At 31.5% G+C, this 21,732-nt stretch overlaps 1 protein-coding gene across 1 annotated transcript; it reads right to left on the reverse strand.

The window, feature by feature from the left end:
- Positions 1-1,881: 1,881 nt before the first annotated feature.
- On the reverse strand, positions 1,882-19,805 carry LOC124537367 (growth arrest-specific protein 1-like). Its single transcript, XM_047114194.1, has 3 exons — positions 19,521-19,805; positions 8,421-8,654; positions 1,882-5,643 (listed from the first exon to the last, which is right to left on the reverse strand). Exons 2-3 carry the CDS (start codon positions 8,649-8,651, stop codon positions 5,149-5,151), a joined length of 726 nt encoding a protein of 241 aa, XP_046970150.1. The 5' UTR covers positions 8,652-8,654; positions 19,521-19,805; the 3' UTR covers positions 1,882-5,148.
- Between the last annotated feature and the right edge of the window lie 1,927 nt (positions 19,806-21,732).

Below are 21,732 nucleotides of genomic sequence, written 5' to 3' on the forward strand. Positions count from 1 at the left end.
GAGTCTCGGTTAACGTCACACTAAATCAATGATTTGAAACTTTGTCTGACAAAAACACATTTTCCCATTATGTAAAATATAAAGGTAACATCTTAACTTTTTGACCTATTATAATGATTAAACAACCTATAAATGTTTTGTGACTTTTCAACTTACATTTATCGAAAAGTATATCATTAAATATTATCAAATATTAATACGAGTTATGTAACTTCTTTAAGATAACAAAAGACAATTTCGAACACTCATTAAAAAAAATTTAGTATTTTTATGAAACATAAGAAAAGTGATTAGTTTCTAGATTGTTGACAAAACTTATCTTCCGCTGAGTTATAATTTGAATTGGACACAATATGTTTTATAAGTCATAAAGTATCTCAATCAAAGCCTTTGCGTCTTAGCATGAAATTATAGGCATTCACACGGCCATCGCAAAACGGATGCCGCCTCTCAGGATATTCCCTATTGAAATACTTGTTGAGAGACAAGTGCTAAATCATAAGATAAGTACACTTCGCTTATAATGGAAGCTGATGACCCTACAAAGTAGCTGACCTGAGTTAAGTGCAGATTCGTCTCGCGTACGTGATTATTTTGGCAAACCAATGCTCAGTATCTGTGGGAACGGATACGCTCCCCATATCGTTAGACAATTCGGTCCGCAAAAAAAGTGCTTAAAATGTTATCGACATTTATTAATACATTAGAATACGCCTTTAATGTTTTCAAAGGACAAAGGCACAATCTACTTTTTTATGCTCAGTAGGTATATATTATTAGATACTTGGACCTCACGTGATAGACATGTGTTTCAAGATGTGTATATAACTGAAGTATTTAATGTACTTAGTTTGAAAGTGCCCACCTAGTAAGAATTAATAAAAAAAATATTTCCTCCTTTTAAGTAGTCATTTGGATGTTATATTATTATCTTTTCAATATTCGCCTTCCGGTAGTTTTAGACAAAAACGTAAAAAATACATATACTATAATAGATTTAAGTAGTTTTCCCTGTGTATACATATATACTTAGTATAGTACTTGAACGAGTACTGGAAAAAATTACAAGAATGTCGCAGTTTGTAAAAAAAATGTACTTAGGATGTAGTAGAACCTTGTCGCGTTAATCGCATATATTTGCATACAATTTTGTTATTCACGTACTATTTGCATTTCATTTAAACAATGCCTTCTTCAAAATTTAGTCCATTTACTCCATCACAATCATAAAATATACCTCAATCGTATCACAACGTATGAAATAAGAACGTATTAGTGAACATTTATTCTTAAACTTTATATTTTACGCACGTTCAGATAAGAGACTGACTAGGTTGTTAAAAGACTGCTCTCTGCTTTACATGGAATACTAATACTTGCGATATATTGATCTCTCTTTTTATTGCATTTCTTGTAATTGAGTCATAAAAATAATAACATTTTTTTTCTCTGACAAGTTGTGCTCTTTGTGCGTAAAATATAACGATTTGTATAATAGAGGTTCAGGAAATTTTGGAGTACTTTTTGAATATGGAATACTTTTTTTTCGTTCCATACGTGGATTTAGTTAGTAAGGCACAAAATATTCTGCCAATGCGTTTGGTGAAGATAATCGATTTCAAATTTTATGAACAATTGTTGATATTCGCTTGGAATGAAGAACAGAATTAATTACCAACTTATTAATGAAAATCGATATATTTTTACTTACAACTGTTAATAATTAATCGATTTACCTAAACATTTTTCCAACAATTGCATTAGTCAATTCTTCCAAAAGATAAAAGAATGTGGAAGCGATATAATTATGATTTTATAATCATGTTATGTTTAGAGAACATCTTATAGGTATGAATAAAAGATAGATTTAGAAAACAGAAAATTTTATTTTTAATTTTGTAAAATAAATACAACTAAAATCCATAAAAGGTTTTTGCGAAAACGAAACAAATGCAACAATTATTATATCTAATTCTAAAGTAATTAAATAAATAATTAATATTAATCTAAAATACTTTGTACGATTACCATATACGATGCTAATATATTTACAATTTCTGAACTATACTAATAATCTCACTTTGGTAAACTGTGGTTAATAAGTTTTAAAAAATCATTTTAACGTAAATATTTAAATTTAGAATAAATAGAAATTTGTATCTCTGCCATATTTTTTTTTAAATTGGATCAATATTTTTTTTATCCCGGCTTACATTAATAATGGTATTTAAATATTTACGTTAAAATATTCTTTTGAAATATATAATTATCAAACTAAGTACCATCTATTACAAACGATGAATTTAAATCATAACTGGCATAAGGAGGTCAGCTAGTCTTACAATTAAAACACAAGCAAACACACGCACAAAATGACAATACACACACATTCACATTATTAATACTTATTTTTATAAATTACTTAACGTATTCACACTGGCAGTAAAAAATACGACATCGAAACTTTTAATACAGTTTTTATATAAAAATATAATATTAATATAATCCATTATTACTATCATATAACCATAATCAACCAAAACACTCTGTACATGTTAATATTAAATGTGAAAAGTGAATTTATAGTTATCAACGACTTATTCTGGAACGTATACAGTTATGTAGTATGTAGTAAGAGCTTTTCAAGCCGGATTATTAAGTCAGGATGTTTTGTTAAGCTGCAGTACTATTCTGTAAGATCTCATTCAGAATCTCACTAATAAAATGTTAAAAATCAAATTAAGTGATTCCATTAAATGTAATGATTATTACAGTTGTCATCCCACTTCCTAATATTTTCTGCGGTGAGATTCGTGTTTGGTTTTACAGAATAGATCTACTGCTAGTATTTTTAATTTTACTATCAATAAGTTATGTTGTTAAGTATCTTCATTATTCAATAAGGTAGTTTGAATTGTAGTACAAGAAATTTATAAAAAAATGACCTTAACTTAACATCAAACTAGATGTTAATCAATAAGCAAAAAGTTAAACAAATATGTTTTCTCATGAAAAATCGTTCTATTTGTGAAGTAAAAAAAATATAATATGTAAAGTGAATTCCATGCATAGTCTGTGCATTATCGTGACTGCTGCATTATGCATAAAGACGACATCATTCTGGCGATGAAACATTAGTAAGCAATTGTTTGCGGGTTGCATACAAAACAATACTGATTGAAAAAGATTTAATGTTTTATCCAAAGATCCTTTTGACTTTCGCAGAACAAGTCTATAGCAAAATAAACAAAAATATTTTACGTATGGCAATGCAAACGAAGTTTCTATTTTTGAATTATATAGAACTGGCCTCTAAAGTCGTTTAAAAAAAAAAGTAATTTCAAAGATACGATTCGTTTTTTAAATTGAAAATAGATTCGCCTTACACTTCACCTCGATACCAAATCGAACAATTGCTCTATTTCAGTAACATCACTACCGACAAACGTTCGCTACTATTTTATACGATTACATTTTCATACCTTCACTAGAAATAAATAGCTATTAAATACTTATAAAATACAAAGCATTTCCGAGTACTAGATCGAAAAAAAATCCAATACGAATCCATACCGAGAACAATCTATTTCCATATAAAATTTAACGCTTTTTTTTTAACGATCGGATTACATGTTCTCGACCTTTCTGAAAGATGATACAATCAACAAAAGAAATAGAAAAATCATAAAGAATGAGAAGCTAAATAATTATTAGGGTCCATTTTTTATTTTTACACGTAAAAAGTAAAAAATCTAGGTTGGAAAACTTATACTGTGTGTTCACTTTCGTATTCAACTGTTTGTAGGACCTTGCTCTGTCAGAACCGGTTCCGAACCTCTTCATTATAGGGCGACTCAGCTTAACGTAAGAAACCACGATTTAACTCCCATCCATGGACTCTTCATGGAAATATCACGACTTTGTATATTACACGGTGAATTCACAATTAAACTTGCTATTGAACATCATTGCCATGCTTGACTTGAAAAATAAAAAAAAAATAAAAAACTTTTAAATACATAAGTATATCCTTCAAAAATGACAGCTCCGCTTGACACGTTTAAATTAAAATATTTTAAATATAGAACCATCAAAGGTCAAATCAAATCCGTGCTTATAAATGTCACGTAGACTTGTTTTTTTTTAATTGTGAGCACGCTTGAAGTGGTACAGAATAAAATTGTTGTTACGTTTCATCTAATACCTAAATGAAAATTAAGAAATTTTTCTTAATGAGGAAAACGAAATAGATACAAAAATATGTACATCGTTTAAATACCAACGGACTTGTACAAAGAGTATAAAAATGTTACTTTAGAGCCTCTAATTGTACAATTTAATTAATTATAGTTTGCCTCTTCTTGTCTTTACAACTCTTAAATTGAAATAAGTTTTAAAAATGTTATATTTCTTAATATCATTTTAAAAATGGAAATTTATACACACATGCCCTATTTACCAAGATGAAACCATGTTCCGCTTATTATAAATATTTTTCTTAATGATCGTAGAGACAGTTATTCATTAATGAACCGCTAAAGTCGAAACGATCTCGAGAGGATGTCAATGAATGATGCTGGTATCTGATCCCGCATTTTTGTAGCACGCCAACATCGCTGACGACGATTAGCGTTTAGCCTACCGGAATTACCCACTCGAGACATCCACTTCCCGACGTCTCGCTAAATGCGCGACCCTTTGAATTGCATTCTTTTCTGATCTAATGAGATCGAGCGAGATGAAAAATGGTCGAATTTATATTCATCTGTTCGACATGTCGCGTTACCGCCTAGCTTTAGATCAATCGGCGTGGCGCCGCGACGGGAACAACCCTGCATTTGTCACCGGACCACCGGCACCGCTGTATTTATAGCGCGACGCCCGCGCATGCGCCCGTGGGCGGCTAAAGCTTCACAGATAAATTTATTCGGATATCTGTATTAACCATAAACACAAACTCATTCACACGCACAAATATAAGTCCTATGTGTTACCTAAACGCGCTAGCCCTTGCAAACCCTCTCTTATAAATATATTTTAATTTAAAAATAAATCATGCCTATCTATACATATCTACAAACACTAATTCATTACAATTATAATTATTTAATACGATATAAGCACATGAGGTAGATCTTGCAGCTTGTGTCACGTATTATAATTTGAAGAGACAAAGGTACATAACAAAAACAGTAGACTCGTTACGGTGATGGAATTCGTTGCGGATGGCAACTCTTGGTGGTGATGCTTTTTATGCTTCTCCCCGTAGCCTCTCTCGTGACTCTTCGTATGGTTCTTTAGGTGCTTGTGGAAGCAAAGCCTAGCGAGGTTGTTCTGCATCCTGGGGCAATCGTAATCTTCGTTGCCGTCACAGCGACACACCGTTAAGGCCGCCGCTTTCTCTTGCTTCCTTAAGATTTGTATGGAGTTCAGGCACTTATTGGAGCACTTTCTGCCGCGGTACACTGATCTACATAATTGGTTGTAGTATTCTAAAGCTGTTGCACACTGCGCGTCAGCTAAACAAATGAGTTGGGAGAGGCGGCAGGAAGATGTCGCATTGGCCGCTCCCCTCAATACTTGAGGTCGACACACTTCGATTCTTTTCTTCGCATCCAAACAATACTGGTCTTCGCATTGGCACTGTAACAAAGAAAATATATTCGATTTTATTACCAATATTAAAAATATGAATAAAAGCCGTAAATACTGTGTGTAGCAAGCATGCAATAAAAAAATTTGAGTTCGTAAAATATTTTTATGACACCAGAAATATTCTGACCAGCGACGTTTTTACAACGATGTATCAGTTTAGACGTAACGCCGGTACGCGCGTTTCCTAAAGTTACCGTTACTAAAAACGTGTGATATAAAATTTTAGTTAGTTTTTATTATTGAGGTTATTAAACGAATGGCTAACGGGTTTATTGTTCGTAGATATTTCGTAACGAACACGTCTATATAATTCTCATCAGCTTAACAGTTGATGGTATTACGATAACACTACGAATTTGAATAAGCCTAATCGAATTTTTTGCATAACCAACGTTCCATTTTCAAACATAATCGAGAATTATTACATACAACCTAATCGGAATGAAAAATCTAACTCATGCGAATATGACGCTATGAAACTAATTAACCGCTTTTGACGGTATCGTTTAATTAAAGGTCAATTTATGGTCCTTTATGCGATGTTACAGATAAATAAGCCTCCGTCTTACGCTATATTTTTTGTCGGGAGGCAACACCTGCGCAAGAATGAGCGCTGCGGTAGGTCCCGATCAAGACGTCAAATCTCAAGGCTGCGCGGCCGCTTTGCCCTACCTTTCGATACACATTGCCCAACCACACCACCATAATCACACCGTTACAACGACATAATCAACTCGACCGGTTCCTGATAATAATAACGTTTCCTTAAAAAACCGGACGGAATAAATCTTGAACGAGCTTCATATTCACCTAAATATGAAGTAATTTCAAATAATCTGACTAAACTTAACTAAAACTACAATTTCGTTAAGTCAGATCCTTCTTATATAAGAAAATAGAAATAGCAGACTATCACAGTAAGTATATCTATTTGCTCAATAATCAAAAACAAAATCGATTTTTCCCAGATTCCCAACGACTAAATCGAGTAAAATCAGTATTTCTAAGATTAAAGCATTTGCAATTAGAATGCAAACCGGTCTAAACTGGATTCAAATTCACGCAAGAGTACAAATGCATTCAGCCTAAATATCCCCGTTCTATATCATCTAAATTTATCAACTTCGATTATAACACAAATACAATCATCGTACTATTTACAAAAAAGATTTTGGCGTCATTAATGTCATCAAAAGGTCGTTCGAACTGATGTTTCAATGAATATCACATTACTGTAATTGTGTTGTTTATGTTGGTGGTCCAGCAGATGACGTTTCCAAATATGAAATTTTATTATCTTATGTATTTTAGAAAGTTAATGATATGCATCTGCTGATTGTGGATATTGAATTTTTATAAGGCTTTAGGTATGATTCTAGGTGATTAACCGGAATTTACAATATTACACTGTACACCTTTGCTATTGCAATACTAGCTTAACCTTTTGGCAAAATTGCCTTTGAATTTTAAACACTTCTCTATAATCATATCATATAGTAGCATATACATATATTATAAGCAAATTGAACAGTATAAAAACTTTTGATAATTGAATATTTTGTAATATTAAAATATTTGAGTACATTCTCTCTTTTTGTAACTCGTATACCAGTATGCATGTTTCAGATGTACACCTTTAAAAGTTACGTCAATGAGAGGTCGTCAACCGGGACCCTCAGCTATGATGGCGATGCCTCGTGTCCGACAAATCTGACGTCTAAATTAGATTTTATTGCGGGGCGTCTGTACCGAAGCAAACCAACATAAACAGACCTCCCATGCCTCGCATGGAACCCATCACGTCCAATTAAAGAAACTAGCCCTAATAGTGGCTCACAATAATTTGGTCGTCTCCTTCAATTGAGAACGACTCTGTAAACAAGTTGTGATGAAAAATTACTGTAGCAAATACGACCTTTGCCACAGCAGCAATATAAAATCACGAATGCGATGCGTTACTCGAACAATACACAACGTTATTTAATATAAATGTTATATCAGCTCTTAACAAGATAATGTTTCAACAAATGCGAACCCTGACCTGAAATACCCATTCATTCTTGGAAATAACGATGACGTTGACATTTTAACGAAGTTTAGTTGTCGAATACTATCACGAATTATTTAAATGTGCAACTGGTCGTCCTACTGAATCCTATAAAAACAAATTATGTGTTACTTAATAATAATAGCCCGGCCCGGTGCGCATTGCAATGTGTCTTTAGATTATTATGAATTAATTTAAAATTATACTCTGTGTTCGATTGTACGTCAAGTCATCGCGATCAGTTAAACAATCCAGAAGTTGATATTTCATACATAAATGCAAAAAATGACTATGTACGTTTTTTAATTCCAAATTTAAATTCAATTAATTCAACAATTTCAAAATCATTGAATTCTCGATTGGATTTTATCGTCGCCATTGATCATAGATGGCTCAGGTGCGATAACGATGGCACATTAATAAAACCTCATTACCATTTGAATGCAAGCTTAATAAGTATTACATGGTCTTTTATTTTATATACACAATTTGTATGTTGGCACCTCTGCCTATAGACCAGCGTCAATTGGCGCTGTAAGAAAAACACTAACCAAGTCGAAACAAAGTCAAATCGGACCTTTGCAGCGTCAATCTTAGACGCTAAGATGTTATGCCTCTCGTGCCTGAACTTACATTGTCTTATTTACATTTACCCTTCAAACTGGAACACAACAATACTAAGTACTGCTCTTAGTTTTATAAATAATATTTGACTTACGTTCATTAGTTCCTTCCCTTCTTCGGTCGACGTCAATGCGATGAGGGCGTGCTCGCAGGCCTTCGGGCACACGGTGGTGGGCTTAGAGAGGACTTCGTTACAAAGATAAATGTAGTTGTTGATTGCGGCGCCGCAGCCAGTACGGTATACGCATCGCATCCGCGCATCCTCGCAAGACGTGCTACCGGCCGCCGCCACCGTCAGGCTCAGCACCGCCGCTAGCAACCACATTACCTATAGGAAATAAAAGACTATAAATTAAACTGTTCTCTTGATGACCAATACAGAGTAAAATAGATACAGTCCAAACCCAGCCAAAAAAATACAAATCCGGGTTGAATGACCGTACTAATTTGTCCAATATATTGTAATGTATATAAAGGAGTAACAGTAAATAGTTATTGTATATTTATTTAAAAATAAAGGATTAATTATCTTTATTACACCTGTCCGTATCTTCAATGCAAGTCTAAGCATAAGATCTTATGAAATGATTCGGTATTTAGCGATTTTATATGATAAATACACTTATTTATTTTTGTGTTGTTAACAGTCGAAACTATGGGTACATATTCAAATTAAAGAGAATGTTCGAATTGAACCCACTAAACGTATGATAAACAAAATTTTCAATGTATCTCATGAAGCAACAAATTATTAATTATATAATTATACATTAATTAAAAGCTCGTTAAAGAGTCGATTCAGCTAGAAAGTTCTATAACCCATATAACGGATTGCCTAATCAAATATTATAATCATAATATCGTAGATAGACGCGAGCGACCGAATTGACTTGCTATACCTACATTCTCGGCAGTCAGTACACTTATTCATTACTCATTCAGCAGAAACGTCATTAACCTCCAATCACACAAGCTATTAACACATTTAATCTCGCAAGCTCCACTTCCACTTCATTCATAAGCATTAAGCATCAGCCATTAAAATTTGATTACTATCTTTATATGACTTTACTTTTTTTTTCATACGAAATAATTATACCGCACATGGAAGTCATTATTATGCCCAAATTATGCACTTATATTATTAAACTACTTACATTTATGGTATAAATTAAATACTGAAACCGTAATTGATTAAGTTATTAACCAAAAAAAAAGCGATTGCTTTCGTGTAATAAGATAATTATCCATGACTTATACATAGTAATTGAAAAAAAAACGTATAATAAATTTACACATGAATTATAGTTTCTGTCGAAATTTGAAAGGTTTTACATATATCATCTCCTTTTATAAAAAGTACTGAAAATAATAAATAATTTGTTTACAAAAATAATGCCTATATAACGTATTGTGCATGATCAGAAAATTAGTTTAACTAAATTAACAATAAAGTAATATCTATAGGAAACGAAGAGACGATTTTGAACGAGAATAAAATTATAACTGCATTTATCAATTACCTTAATCGAATCTTTTTGCAAAACTATATAACATATTAACAGATGAAAATTGTTTTTGATACTACTCGACTCTAATAATAAGTAATTTATAAAAAAAAAATATAATGATAGAAGAACGTAAAACTAAAACTTTATACGCAATACACGAAATAAAATTACATATAAACATACAATAATTTCTCATTTACTATTACAATATTCTTTAATCAGTAACATCTCATAACATGATATCAGTATTGCAACACTGTGTAAACTCGTTCGGGTCGACTTGGTAATCCTTGAGTGATCCCGAAGCCTTCTCGGAAGCTGGGTAAACAAACAGAATCGCCTCACGTACTTCTCACTCGCTACTAACTTACACATTTACCGTAACATATTAGGGTTGACAAGCATCATATCTGAACAATTTATCCCGAACCAATGAAATATTACAACAACAATAATTTAATACTAAAGTCCAGAATAAAAATTCAAAAATTATCAACTAAAGATTTGTATAGTTGGTTCTTTTTAAAGGTTCTTGTAAAAAAATATACCATATTTAAGGATATAAATACGTTGGATTTGATAAAATATATGGAATACACATAAATGATTGGTAGATGTTACAAGTCTAACAAGTCACTCAGACAAATGACACTTTGACAACCCTTAGAAGTAAAGAGGCACGGGTCGTCGTACGGCGAAGTGGCCAATGGTAAAAGAAAACAAAGTGACAACTTGATGTCCGTCGCCTCCACTCCGAGTGAAACATTACAATAACAATTGATACCTGCGCTTCTTCGCCTAGCCTTTACTACCATAGAATTAAAGCTGACGAGAACGTATCGCCTACGGTAGCGAAGATAAGCAGAGACGAACGTGCGTCTTTTGTTTTGTTTGTTAATTAAATCGTATTTAAAGCAAGTTTATTCAAAGCTAGAGAATAATATTGAATAGATTTTATGAACTTTGTTAATATTCGTGACTTGCGAGTTACGCCGACGGAATTGTAAGGGCAGCTGTCGATGGCGAGTCAAAATTTCGGAGAAACGTCGTGAGACACGAAAAGGTCCAAGTAAAAATGTCTTCGAACTTAAAAACGGGGCCGACATCGGAGTTTATCTAAATCGAGATCATGGAAGAATCTGTGCGACATTTCCACTTTCAAACGTTGAACGGTTAGCGTATAAGTGTGAAAAGCACTAATAATTGCTCGCACACAGTCGATATTACACAGTGTGATTTTTTTATTGGAAAGAGATTTTTAAAACGCTTCGCATTTTAATATTCAAAATGTTATAAAAATATTTTGATATATTTATTTACGTCGTAACTATAAATATAATGACCAAAAAGTATTTAAGGTCGTGCCGGCCTCTCAAATATTACCTATTTTGAACAAACGACTGTAAATGAAATAAAGACCATTTCAAGTAGAACCTTAGGTATAACTAAAACATTTAAAGTTGTTAAAGCAAATAAATAAGAAAATTGTTTGAAATGACAAAATAATGAAGGGTAAGATCGTGCACGTGTAACATCAGTAAGGCTCTAATGTCTAGTGCTAAACACAAAGTCAAACATATGCGTTCCCGTACACCTCATTATAGCGTGTCGTTAAGCTACAATAGATTGAACAAACACGAGTCTGTCGTGTACTATCCACGGTTTCGAGCAACTGTCATACTATACATAACTTATGTGAAGTACCCTTCTTAAGCAAATGCCTCTTTTTATTAAGGATTTTTGAGCTTACAGACATACTTATAGGTCCATGCGATGATTTCCCAAATAAATAATAAATACTATTTACTTTCCTAAGACAGTAGATCTTTTTGGATTTGCTTAAATATACATAATAATTTAGAATAAATACAAAACAGTGGTAGCGAATCTGTCGATAACAAACTACTTGGTGGAAGATTTTTGTGAGTCTGTCTAGTCAGATACAATCCGCTCATATGTTATTTAAGCGACAAACAGCAATACTCAATATTTTTGAGAATTTAGCTTTATAGAGCGATTGAAACTGTGTAAAGAGACAAGAGACGTAACATCTTAATTCGGGAATTAAGATGTTATAGGTATGGTATGTGGTACACTGATGTTGTAACATTTCTTACGTCGCTATTGTATATAGGCTCATCAGGTGGCCTATTTGTAAGTCAGGCTACCTAAAAAAATAATATTATATTTCGTTCATCCACCATCAAGGTGAAATAGAAATAAGCTAACAAATAATAAGGCCGTATAGGAAAATCCGAGCTAGAAATCCACATACATATAAAAATGGCGAGATTCGATTTATATATTTTTATTATAATTGAAGAATTTAAAAATAGAACCTTTAATAAAAAAAAAGTATTAAAACATAAGACAAAGGCGTCTAGAATTAGAGCCCCATCTGCTCTACGTAACGTTATAAAAAAGACACCCATTTACGATTCCTGTCCGTGTTATAAATTACGAGTTTTTATGTTTAGAAAGTTGAAACGGACACATTACGGTATATATGTTTTTCTCTTACTTCCAAGAACAATTGTGTATCGACTGATAAACACGTCTGTTATGATTTTACTCTAACATTACAGATTATAAATGATAGCGAGGACATTAATATCTAAAAAAAGTTTTTAGGCAAAAGTTTGGTCTTCATTATTGTTTAATTTATTAAATTTTAAGTGCATACTACGTAGAACTACATAATTAGGAACTTAGGAAATCACTACTTAAAATTATATCAAATTGCTGTAGTGGCTAAATTATAATGCTGACCATTAAATCTCCCTCAATTTAAGTAAAAGGAAATATTCTACTTTATTATGGTTAAACATCGCTCTTTTGATTAAATATTTGGTTGCCTAAACATAATCATAAACTGTAAGAATAAATAAACAAATGAACGCAGAGCACAAAAGTGAAATGTTAAAGTGTCAGCATCATAATTTCAGAAGTGAGATATGAACTCAATTCTCGTAAGAGACTATTTGAACAGAATATATATTCGCTCTGAATGTATTGCCTTCAAATGAACAAATAAAAAATGTGGACAAGTTACTCCATATATTACCGTATGTATTAGCAAGTTACCTTGGTCACAAAACAAATGTTATACTTATTACCCGGCCTTGCTGTTGTTTTCATAACGATTACTCGTCTTACGTATATTTGCTAGACAATTAAATAATTTGCGCAAACGGCTTTCATTCTGTGCGACAGATAAATAATTATGAGCATCATATGAGTTGGGAATATGTTCAGTAATTATTTTACATATTAATAATTTGTTTCGAATTTAAATCCAACTAAAGAAATATTAATCGATTTTTAGATAACATGCCAAATTAAGAGTTAAATGCATTGGCCGAAATAATAACATCGATTTTTTTACATTTTATATCAACGTTTGTCAATTGTTTCACTGGCACTGTCAAAAAAAATCAACCGACAAAGCAAACATAAGTACGATTAAAAAGTTACACTGTAATATTGCAACGTTTTATGCCGCAGCTGATAACACGACCTAAATGAATTAACACATTCAGGTTAAGATTACACGCGAAGACATCGCTAAAATGATAAGTCTGGTTATGACCTACTATACGGACTTTTTTATACACATTAAGCTACAATTTAACTAGTACAAATTAACATTTAGATTCATTTTTAATAGTAACTTGTTATAGGCCGCAAAACAATAAAAAATAATAAGGTCCTATATTTAAATTTTTGTAGAAATTATATAAATGTATTGATACGATATAAATACATTTTGCGGTAAAAATAAGCTAAGTCCGATAAATCTATGTCCGCTTAAAATTGTCTTAAAAACATCTCTAACTATATAACATAATAGCAAAAAAATAGTTACAAGCTTTAAGGCAAAAATTAGATCATGATTATAATACAATATGATATGTCGACATGTAAATATAATATTGGACATCATTTGTAATAAAACCTTCAAGGATATTTAACAATTAATCTACTTTTAAATTTACAAGCCGTTCATTGATTTTATATATAACCCACGTGAAACAATAGTATTACGCAAGTAAGTAACGCACCCCGCATTGTAATTACTCGAAAACAAGTACTTAAGATAACGTATCGCGTTTGATAGTCTGCATTGCGTTAGAATGTTACAAAGGTCTTAATGAAACAGATTTTTAAATATTTGTTCTATATTTAAAAAAAAAACAACAGAAATTACTTGACAGTTAAAACAAAATCAAACAAACATACTGAAATCACAGATAAATTTAAATTAATCATAACCTTATAATTCAATGCATTGTCTTTACTGTAAGCATTCCATTTTTATTGTTTCTTTTTTTTTAAATATCGCTAGAGATGCATTTTTTTTTAATTTATTTACTCTGTACTTTCAACATATGAAACCTATTTTGATCATTTAAAAAAGTTTTTTTTCGCAAATAATACTTCTTTTTCTATTTTTTTATCACAAATTAGTTACACTTTAAGCATTTAAACTAATTCGTTTGAGTTATTAACAAATTATACAGATGATTTATTTTACGCTAATTTTTAGAGTCGTCTACATTACATCTTAACTAAGTTTTACAGTAAGACAAAAGTAAATTATAATAAAAATATATGTATCGAATTTACTTCGTTTTGTAGAATGTTTGATATTATAAGTTCCACATAATATATTTTACGAAATCAACATTTCACATGAACGCGTATATCAGTGTAGTATTACCATTATTACCCACATCGAACGGTTAACATAACCAGTTATAACTCTAACATTGTAGCCATCAATGAGGCTATCGTGGTTTGTTTACTTGCTTAGTATTATAAGCTTAGATGTTAACCATAGTGCCAAAAAAAAAAACTGTAATTTTTCGTTTATTTGATTGAACTTAAATATCAAATTAATAAAATGTATTATTTAAATAAGACTTCTGGATAAAACCCGAAGGAGAAATAACGCAATTTTATCAATGCAACTTAACTTGACCCCAGCTTTATATGCTCAGTTTTGAGTGATAAGAATTATATTGCTAGTATTTTGATAAAAAGTTCCAATAACACAATAATATTTAAACGACATTTAATAAGCTTTCTTCTTTAAAATAATTATATAGTTATAAAGTTATTTGCATCAGAAGTAAGAGCTAAACTGAAGCATTATAAATATACATATATTTTTAATTGTTAATCGAATAAATACTTTTTATTGAAACAACTAAGGCATTTTAATTAGCTGCATATCGTCAATTTATATCGTCAACTGAAACTAAGTTCACTGGTATGCCCGCGCTATCTTTGGCAATGCAATTCCGAGTATAAATAGACGGGATGCGACACAGCGTAGAATGTCACTAGGTTTATTTCAGGGAATCAGTGCAAGCGAACAGGACACCGTTATCATTGGAATACGTATTACTTCTCTGTTTACACGTGAGAACTTCGAATGCAAATCATTAATCATTGCTTATTAATAAATAAATAAATAAATAAATAAATATGAGACAACATCACATACATTACTCTGATCCCAATGTAAGTAGCCAAAGCACTTGTGTTATGAGAAATCAGAAGTAACGACAGTATCACAACGTTATTGCAACGATCGCCTTATCTTATTTAGGCTCAAAAGTCGGGTCCTAATCCATTTATCACTATCTCTAGTCATCCTTTCTCCACCCGTCTTCCTCCTGTGTTTCTTTACCATTGAAACTATCCATATTTATATTTATTCTGATCACGTAAAACCGCTAACTTGAATGTCTAAGAAAATTTTATCTTGAATTTCCTCATACGTCAGAAAAACATCGAGAGCAATGATCGTATCTGTAATATTGTCGTAAAAGGGCTAGGCGAGATCTTCATGTTACAAAAACATGCGGGCGACTCAATAATGAACTCGATTTCTCAGGCCTCTCGTATTTCTACGACAAATGAGTGTTTATGCTAATATTGAAGAAACGTAAGTAAAATTACAAGTAAAATTTTTTGTTATTAATTTTACTAGGTACTCATACTTTTTTTTATAATACATATCTGTTTCACGAAAGTCGATTTGACCTGACAGCGCTTTTTTTTATAGTCAACGAGATCTTAGTCCGCAGATGGTAAGATATCCCTTATTTTGGACAAGACAGACCAATAATAAATCTCAAAGATTTAGGGCAAATATGTCACATGTGGCATGCAGCTGCACCGTTGCAGCACTCACATTTTGTTTCATAAGATCATTCAAATATCTTTTTATTCATTAAAACGTACTTTAATACAAGGCATAGATATCGTAGAGATTAATAAACCTTATTATATACAATGGGAGTCACATATAAATAAAAAATCAATTAATATAAGTTAACATCTACGATATATGCGTCTGTGATTGCGTTTGGAAAATCTTTATCTTTATTAATATTATAAGTGTTAAAGTGACTCTGTTTGTCTGTCTATCTGTTGCTTATTCATGACCAAACCGCTGAACCTAATTTGATGAAATTTGGTATGAAGCAAACTTTAATTCCAAGAAAGGACATAGACACATAACAAACAACTCCATAAAACTCGAGCAAAACCACGCCCGACTACTAGTATTATATATGGTCATATTAATTTAAAATAATGATAAAATACAATTTGTATAATTAATTGCATAAATACGTTAAATAAACAGGAAAACGCTTGCACGAACGCGTGACTAAAATCAAAACAGTAATCGAATACACCGTGTATCACAATCAGTTTTGGCACCCTCCATAAATTGCCTATAAAACTGTAAGAATGGAAATAACAAAACGTATTGTGTAACGCCACAAACGTGCCCAATATACAAGAATATAAGTATATGACGTATAAGTAAATAATAATATCAATAAGTTCGTTGAATGTTTTTTTTTTTCAATAAGGCAATTTACTTTGCCATTCAACAATGGGTACGTGAAATTAGTTCGAAATACAAATAAAAATAAAATAAGCCATTTAACTTTTTTTTCTTTTAAGCCTGCAAATGGGTGAAGGAGTTTTATTTATTATATGGACATACAAATAAGCCAATTTTATTGGATGAGAAATACCTGGATACGTTTGACGCCTCTCAAAGAAAACTAACAATGTACGCAAATATTGATCAAGTATTGGTTCAAATATCGATACTCAAATACTACCTACACATAAAAATAAAATAATATGTATAAGTATTGGTGTGGAAAAAGTTAAATCTTTAAATTCCACTATCTCACGAGGTTAAGCTAATATGTGACTGGCTTGTGTTATAAGTGTGACATTATCAAACCAAATATAAAAGCTTGTATAAACATCCTTTGAGATGAGTAAAGTACTTCACGACAGGCTAGTTTCGTAGACAGGGCACGTCATGTAACGTAAGACCCTTGAGGACAGACATGCACAGTTAATTGAGTAAACATAGATTATACACATCGTGTGCTTCTAACTTATCCGATTACTTTTCTTAACAAAACTAACTTTAAAAAGAAAAAAAAGAACAAATTAGACAACCACGCAGTTTGCATATAATTAATATTTAAATAGCCTTATTTCTATGTAAACCAAATCATTCCTTGAAACGTCTAATATTAACATAATTTTACACTCAACAGTCGCCGCGCTAATTTGCGTCTCGAAATTCGTTACGTCTTTCAAAAACACGGCCTGTCTTACATATTGCTGCTATTAACATTTTTGTATTTTTTTTTTACTGATAGTTTCGATAAACTTATGAAAAGAGAGGTTATTGCAATTTTATCAGACTATCATTTAGTCATAATCGAGTTTGTTACATTAGCTCTACATTTTATTTTATCAATGGATAATATCGATAAACAGTTGCACTTCCATTACACGCAATTTTTTCAAACTCATATTTACTAAACAATTGACAATAAATTTATAATTTTACAGTATTAACTTCTTGGCATCTTGAAAAATATAAAAATCTTAACGAGACATTTAAAAAGCTGACAGTTTTTATACACTTTTTACATGTATTCATTATTTCAAAGAACCTGTGCCAAGCTCATTAAAAAAAAATACCTGTATGATTCTGATTAATGGTATGTTGTCAAACATATTTCGAACAATCGAATTTCTCAATAGATTATATATTTATAGCATTTTGCACGTCACTACAGGTAGTTAAGGAGTTAGGACAACTTATTATGGACAACAAGGCGTAATAAATCAATCGAGCGATGCGTTCTGTTTTATTACTAGTACGTGCGTCCGCAGCTTAGTATAGACTATCGCATCTGTTTTGTATAATTCTCAAACATTGGACAAGAATCTATAAAATCTATCAATTTATAATGTTCAAAATACAATAGATTTTACAGTTCGACTAAAATTCTTCTTTCTGGATCGATTTATAGCCACATAAATTAATAATAATACAGTCGTCATAGCTTAATAAAGTCATTAAATCTATATCAAAATTAATAGTATTTTTAATTTGAACGCATTAGTAACGTATTATTGCAATGTTTAGCAACATGTAATTAACTAACATTAGGTATAATTTTTCATTTAAGTTTAGTTTCTATTAATATTCCATAGATGTACGAAAAAATTCCGCCTTAGAATAAATTTATAAATCAGCGTTTTGATGGCCATAAATTTAAATTGAAGAGGTTAGCTCAGAAACTCATTTAGCAATGCTCGTAAATCAATCATCAACGTCGAGTTTTTATTATGTTTCTACTATTCCAAGCTCTATTGTTCCTTAATTTCGAACATTTATTAAAGAAACCCTGTTTGTGACCTTAAACTCCCAAAACGCTAATGTAGAGTTAAAGCAAATCCTGGAAAAGTTGACATATTTTATTCCCATTTTTATATAATCGTAATATTGGAATGTAAAAATTACACCAATTATTTCAGTAAACTGTCATAACAAAGATAACCATATACGTATATATTAAATATAGTTTTTTATTAATTTATATTTGTACATAGAATTAAAAAATAAGAGTTTTTAAAAAAAAAAAAAAAACAAGAATTCATAAGTTAAGTGATATTACTATAATTCGTTTATTCAAGAGTCTTTTTTTTAAATAAATATTATCTGTACTATTCATCGCATCAATTATTTCATTCGAAGCCTTAATGTGACTTCATTTCGTTCGTGCATGATACATCTACGTCAACTACTTAATAGACCATCACATTATTTCAGCTCACGTTTGCATTACAGCTAAGGACACGGAAAAAGCGAGGACAATACATTATTACATAGTGGATTAAACGAACTATTTCTATGCTTTACTACGAGTGGTTTTTTTTTTAAAAAATAATGCTGCGAATACAACCTCATTATAGAAAATAATGAATTGCCATTTCTATTGTTGGTCTTTTTTTGACGACTCTACGTCTCCATACCAGCTAAGGAGACCTTTTTCGAGTTAGACGCACAGACAGTTATATTAATTCTAAATAAATAAATACTGTTTGTTATTATTTAAAAAAAAATCTCATGTTATTTTTTTACGAAGGAAAATAATTAAGAAATACAAATCAAAATATTGGTAAATGATAACTATTTCCTTTCAAAAATTTTACTTTTAGATTACAACGTAATTACTAAGTATAATAAATTAATATTTTAAGGAGACAAGAGAGTTACCAATTTTCTAAGTAGAAATAAAGTAACACATAAATTAAAGTTTAAATAAGAAAATAGAACGTACTTTTATTTCGTTGCTCCGTCTTAGTCACATGGCTCGTGTTCGGTGAAAAGTTTAACAAAAACTTTACGATCGCCTACAAATATACCACTGATCCAGTCACAAACCAAACATCACAAACTAAATTCCACAAGAGTTACTGTTCAATTTATTCAATATTTTCACTTTTGTTTATGTTATTTTACAATTCGTATAGGATGTTTTGTTTTGGCGTCGATGTCAACGCGCGGTTTACAATGCACACGTACTATTCAGCCGCGCGCACGCTTCAGATTGAGTTGTGAATGTTTGCTCGGCGGCCCGCGCGCACAGATGACAGCTTCAATATCTTCCCTTCCCGTGCCCCTCAGCCTTTTGGGATAAATAAAAGTAAAACGGAGCACTACGGAATAGAGTTGTCCTGTTTTTATTTAGTTTTATTAGTCTAACCGGTCTTCGAATAGTGTATCCTATGATTTAAAAATTAAATCCAAATTGATGAGGTCTATTTAAAAATTATGAATCAAAAAATAATACAAAATTCGTATTGAACATAAGAAATAAATATTACCCCATTTAAATATTTTTTATTATTATCCAATGGTATTTTTTTAATATATAATACCTTTTCAATCTATTCATTTAAAATTAAATATTTCCGTTTTAAAGTTCAAATTTGCGTGTTAAATCTCACCTATACCTACTTCGGGAGTTGTTTATATGTAACAAGTTCTCGAGAAAGTCATTATTGAGACCTTCGTCGGGGCATATTTTTTGTTCGAACTTTGGAGCGGCCGACGTTTGTGTACTATAATAAAAAACGGTTTATTTTAAAATTGCGTTGATTGAGTTGTTACGGCGGCGGCGGCGGGCGGAGGCGGGCGGCGGGAGCTCAGTCCAATATTGAAGTGATTTCATGCTTGCGTGTTGATTCATGAACACAGTAGCAAGCTACATGACAATAGTTAAGTTAATAATTAAGTTTATTTAGCTTTCCGATTCCTATTGTGTTCCAATTTAAAATACTGTATGTTATATTTTTATGTTGTTCTTAATGGAAATTACATTTTGTATTCCACCTAACTACATAAATAAATCAAATCATAGTTTATTTTTATTATTATTTGAATGTCTATTACTACATTCAAGTTAGTAAATCGTGTATTTTTTGTCACGATAAAGCAGCTTCAAAAAACATAGGTGAGTTTGTTTAGATAAATAGAGCTTACATAAATAGAGTCGTGCATATAATATTAAAGTAATATCCTATTAGGTACATGTTGTACAGATTCAAAATTGATCTGTCTTAAGAACAGGGCCGTATTTAGGGGAGGGCAACCGGGGCAACTGCCCTGGGCCTCCACATGAGAGCCACATCCTGGGGGCCACAGTTTTCAGCAACTTAACAAATACTGAGATATAGTCAAATTATAATAATGTTACTATTTAATATTTTTAAAGTTACCGATACAAATACGAAACAAATCATAGCTTACTGATTGAAATAAAAAAAAACTAATTAATTCATAATAATATAATTATTAGGGTGTTCACGCTTCTGTTTGTCAAGGACCCTCACTTCTTTGTGGCCCCGGGGTCTCCAGACCTTTAAATCCAACTCTGCTTGAGAAGCTTTGTAGTTTAATCCACGACGATGTTTCAGCGCGTTTTTGTGTTTATCATTATAAGTAAACGTTGCAAATTACATTTGACACTCTTTGTTATTTACTTAGTCTAGGCTAACTCAACTCAGGCAAATAAAAATGTAAACGCTTTTAATAAAAAAAAGTTTCTTTTTGCCATGAGTTGACCGTTTTGAATAACACATCGATAACACATGAAATATATCTATGCCATCCACCTATGGAAAAACTCTCGGTGATCCGCCTCTTCAATCAGATCTGGTTCTATTGCCGTCTTCAGATCACCCTTAAAGATGATGTAGGTGGAGGGTTGAAAATTGCTTATAGTTAAGCTATTTTCAAATCCAGTCTCCATTCGAGCACTTGCTTCCTTCTACATAGAAGTGCAGTCTACCACTTCAGTCTGTTAATTATTATAAGCTAATTTAAAAGTTTACCTACCAAAATTTGACTTTGTTGTTAAAGTTGGCAAAACTAAACACGTCTTTTTCATGATAAAGGTGTACGGGCAAATATTATGTTAAGTGGTAACCGCTGTAAAAACTATCAACCTTTCCTTACAATGCCACCAATACATGTGCCACCAACCATTT

This window comes from Vanessa cardui, chromosome 18, assembly GCF_905220365.1.
Source record: "Vanessa cardui chromosome 18, ilVanCard2.1, whole genome shotgun sequence".
NCBI classification, from domain to species: domain Eukaryota; kingdom Metazoa; phylum Arthropoda; class Insecta; order Lepidoptera; family Nymphalidae; genus Vanessa; species Vanessa cardui.

Excerpts from the sequence above, each read along its gene's own strand:
- LOC124537367 (XM_047114194.1), bottom strand. The coding sequence starts at position 8,651 with ATGTGGTTGCTAGCGGCGGTGCTGAGCCTGACGGTGGCGGCGGCCGGT. Across the intron at positions 5,644-8,420 it reads AAGGGAAGGAACTAATGAAC|TGCCAATGCGAAGACCAGTA; the intron begins GTAAGTCAAATA and ends TCTTTGTTACAG.